This window comes from Colobus angolensis, unplaced genomic scaffold (genome assembly GCF_000951035.1).
Source record: "Colobus angolensis palliatus isolate OR3802 unplaced genomic scaffold, Cang.pa_1.0 Scaffold19, whole genome shotgun sequence".
Taxonomy (NCBI): Eukaryota; Metazoa; Chordata; class Mammalia; order Primates; family Cercopithecidae; genus Colobus; species Colobus angolensis.
The window spans coordinates 12,952,165-12,954,595 of record NW_012115043.1 but is presented as its reverse complement, the minus strand read 5'-3'; the positions used below and the strand labels follow the sequence as shown (position 1 = coordinate 12,954,595).

Here is a 2,431-nt window from a genome sequence, read left to right as displayed (position 1 = left end):
GCATGGTGGCTCATGCCTCTAATCTCAGCACTTTGGGAGGCTGAGGCGGGTGGATCACGAGGTCAGGAGATCGAGACCATCCTGGCTAACACGTAGAGCCCGTCTCTACTAAAAATACAAAAAACTTAGCCGGGCGTGGTGGTGGGCGCCTGTATTCCCAGCTACTCAGGAGGCTGAGGCAGGAGAATGGCGTGAACCTGAGAGGCGGAGCTTGCAGTGAGCCAAGATTGCGCCACTGCACTCCAGCCTGGGCAACAGAGAGAGACTCTGTCTCAAAAAAAAAGACTGGCTATAAAGATTCTAATATATGTGAATGTTAATGTATAAGTATAGTTGATCCATAATATAGACATAAGTATTTGTGTTTCTGACTGCAAGAAACACTTTAGTCACCTAAAGCATTTAATTTTATAGAAATAATATTTTGTTTTTCAGGTGAAACTTCCACCGATGATGGAAATCATAACTGCTGAGCAGCTGATGGAATATTTAGGTTAGTGTTGAAAAGTGGATTTTATATCTCTTTCAAAACAAACATTTTCAAAGCTGTTTTATTACCCAGTCTCACCTTTCTGAAGTGCTATTATATAATCTATTTTAAAATTACAGTTTTGAATTTGCTAATTAAAAATTTTTATCAGTATGTTACTGTTCTTAGATGGTATAGTCTTCTTTCTGACCAGCATTGAAATTCTGTAATACACATAAGGAATTTAGGTAACGTCTAGAAAACAAGATACATCTTAATCCCAATGAATTGTAGAATGGGAGATGGCACAGAATCGCTGACATTGCATGTAGAAAGTGTTCAAAAATATTCGGTAGACTTGAATTAAAGACAAAGGAGGTGATTTAGAGCAGTGCTACTGAAAGTGTGATTCATGGACCTATGCCAGTCTATGAAATGTTAGTTATCGGTCTGCAGTGAGATAGAATCTTCTCCTAGGATGTAAAATATTTACATTAGTAAGCACACTGTTCATTTCAACTGAAATGTTTTATAGGAAAATTTTCTTGTTGAAGGAAGTAATGTATTGAATTGCATTCTTCTCTAAGCTGCTTATTTCAAAACAGAACAGTAATATAGTTTGTAGACTGGCTACATTGAGTTGAACTTGTTTAGAGAGCAGGCAGTTGTACATCACATTGTGGCCAAGAATTTATGTATTTATACTATTACCAAATAGGAAATCTTAATCCATATTCTTACAGTTTTTTCAGTAATTAAATTTTTATTAAGGCCAGGTGTGGTGACTTACGCCTGTAATCCCAGCACTTTGGGAGGCCAAGGCGGGTGGATCACTTGAGGTCAATAGTTCGAGACCAGCCTGGCCAACATGGTGAAACCCTGTGTCTACTAAAATTACAAAAATTAGCTGGGTGTGGTGTCATGCACCTCTAAGTCCTAACTGTTCGGGAGGGTGAGGTGGGAGAATTGCTTAAACTCAAGAGGTGGAGGTTGCAGTGAGCTGAGATCATGCCAGTGCACTCCAGCCAGGGTGATGGAGTGAGACTCCGTCTCAAAAACAAAAACAAATTTTATTTTTTAAAAATCTTGTCACCTGGGGCCGGGCACGGTAGCTCACGTCTGTAATCCCAGAACTTTGGGAGGCCAAAGTGGGCAGATCATGAAGTCAGGAGATTGAGACCATCCTGGCTAACACAGTGAAACCCCGTCTTTACTAAAAAATACAAAAAGTTAGCCGGGCGTGGTGGGGGGCACCTGATGTCTCAGCTACTTGGGAGGCTGAGGCAGGAGAATGGTATGAACCTGGGAGGCGTAGCTTGCAGTGAGTCGAGATTGCACCACTGCACTCCAGCCTGGGCGACAGAGCGAGACTCCTCTCAAAAAAAAAAAAAAGAAACATCTTGTCAGCTGGTTAATTTGTCCCTACCCTTCCAGACAACTAGTTAACTCATTTTTTTGTGAGATACAGACTTAGTGATATAACTGAGACTGCAAATTTTAGAAGACTCTTTTTTTATTTTTTTCTTTTGAGACAGTCTTACTCTGTTGCCCAGGCTGGAGTGTAGTGGCGTGATCATGACTTGCTGCAATCTCGACCTCCCTAGGCTCAGGTGATCCTCCCACCTCAGCCTCCCTAGTAACTGGGACTACACGCACATGCTGCCACACCCAGCTAATTTTTGGATTTTTGGTTTTGTTTTTTTTTTGAGACAGAGTTTTACTCTTGTTGCCCAGGCTGGAGTGCAGTGGCATGATCTCGGCTCACCGCAGCCTCCACCTCCTGGGTTCAAGTGATTCTCCTGCCTCAGCCTCCCGAGTAGCTGGGATTACAGGCATGTGCCACCATACCCGGCTAATTTTGTGTTTTTAGTAGAGACAGGGTTTCTCCATGTTGATCAGGCTGGTCTTGAATTCCTGACCTCAGGTGATCCACTCACCTCGGCCTCCCAAAGTACTGGGATT

The 2,431-nt window shown here is 42.4% G+C and overlaps 1 protein-coding gene across 2 annotated transcripts in view; it reads left to right on the top strand.

The window, feature by feature from the left end:
• The window catches only part of FAM63B (family with sequence similarity 63, member B), a 91,297-nt gene that overhangs the window by 17,922 nt on the left and 70,944 nt on the right, over positions 1-2,431 (top strand). For both annotated transcript variants that reach the window (XM_011940503.1, XM_011940502.1), the window contains exon 2: positions 436-493. In XM_011940503.1, coding sequence (XP_011795893.1) covers positions 436-493 — 58 coding nt within the window. The remainder of the gene's footprint in view (positions 1-435; positions 494-2,431) is intronic.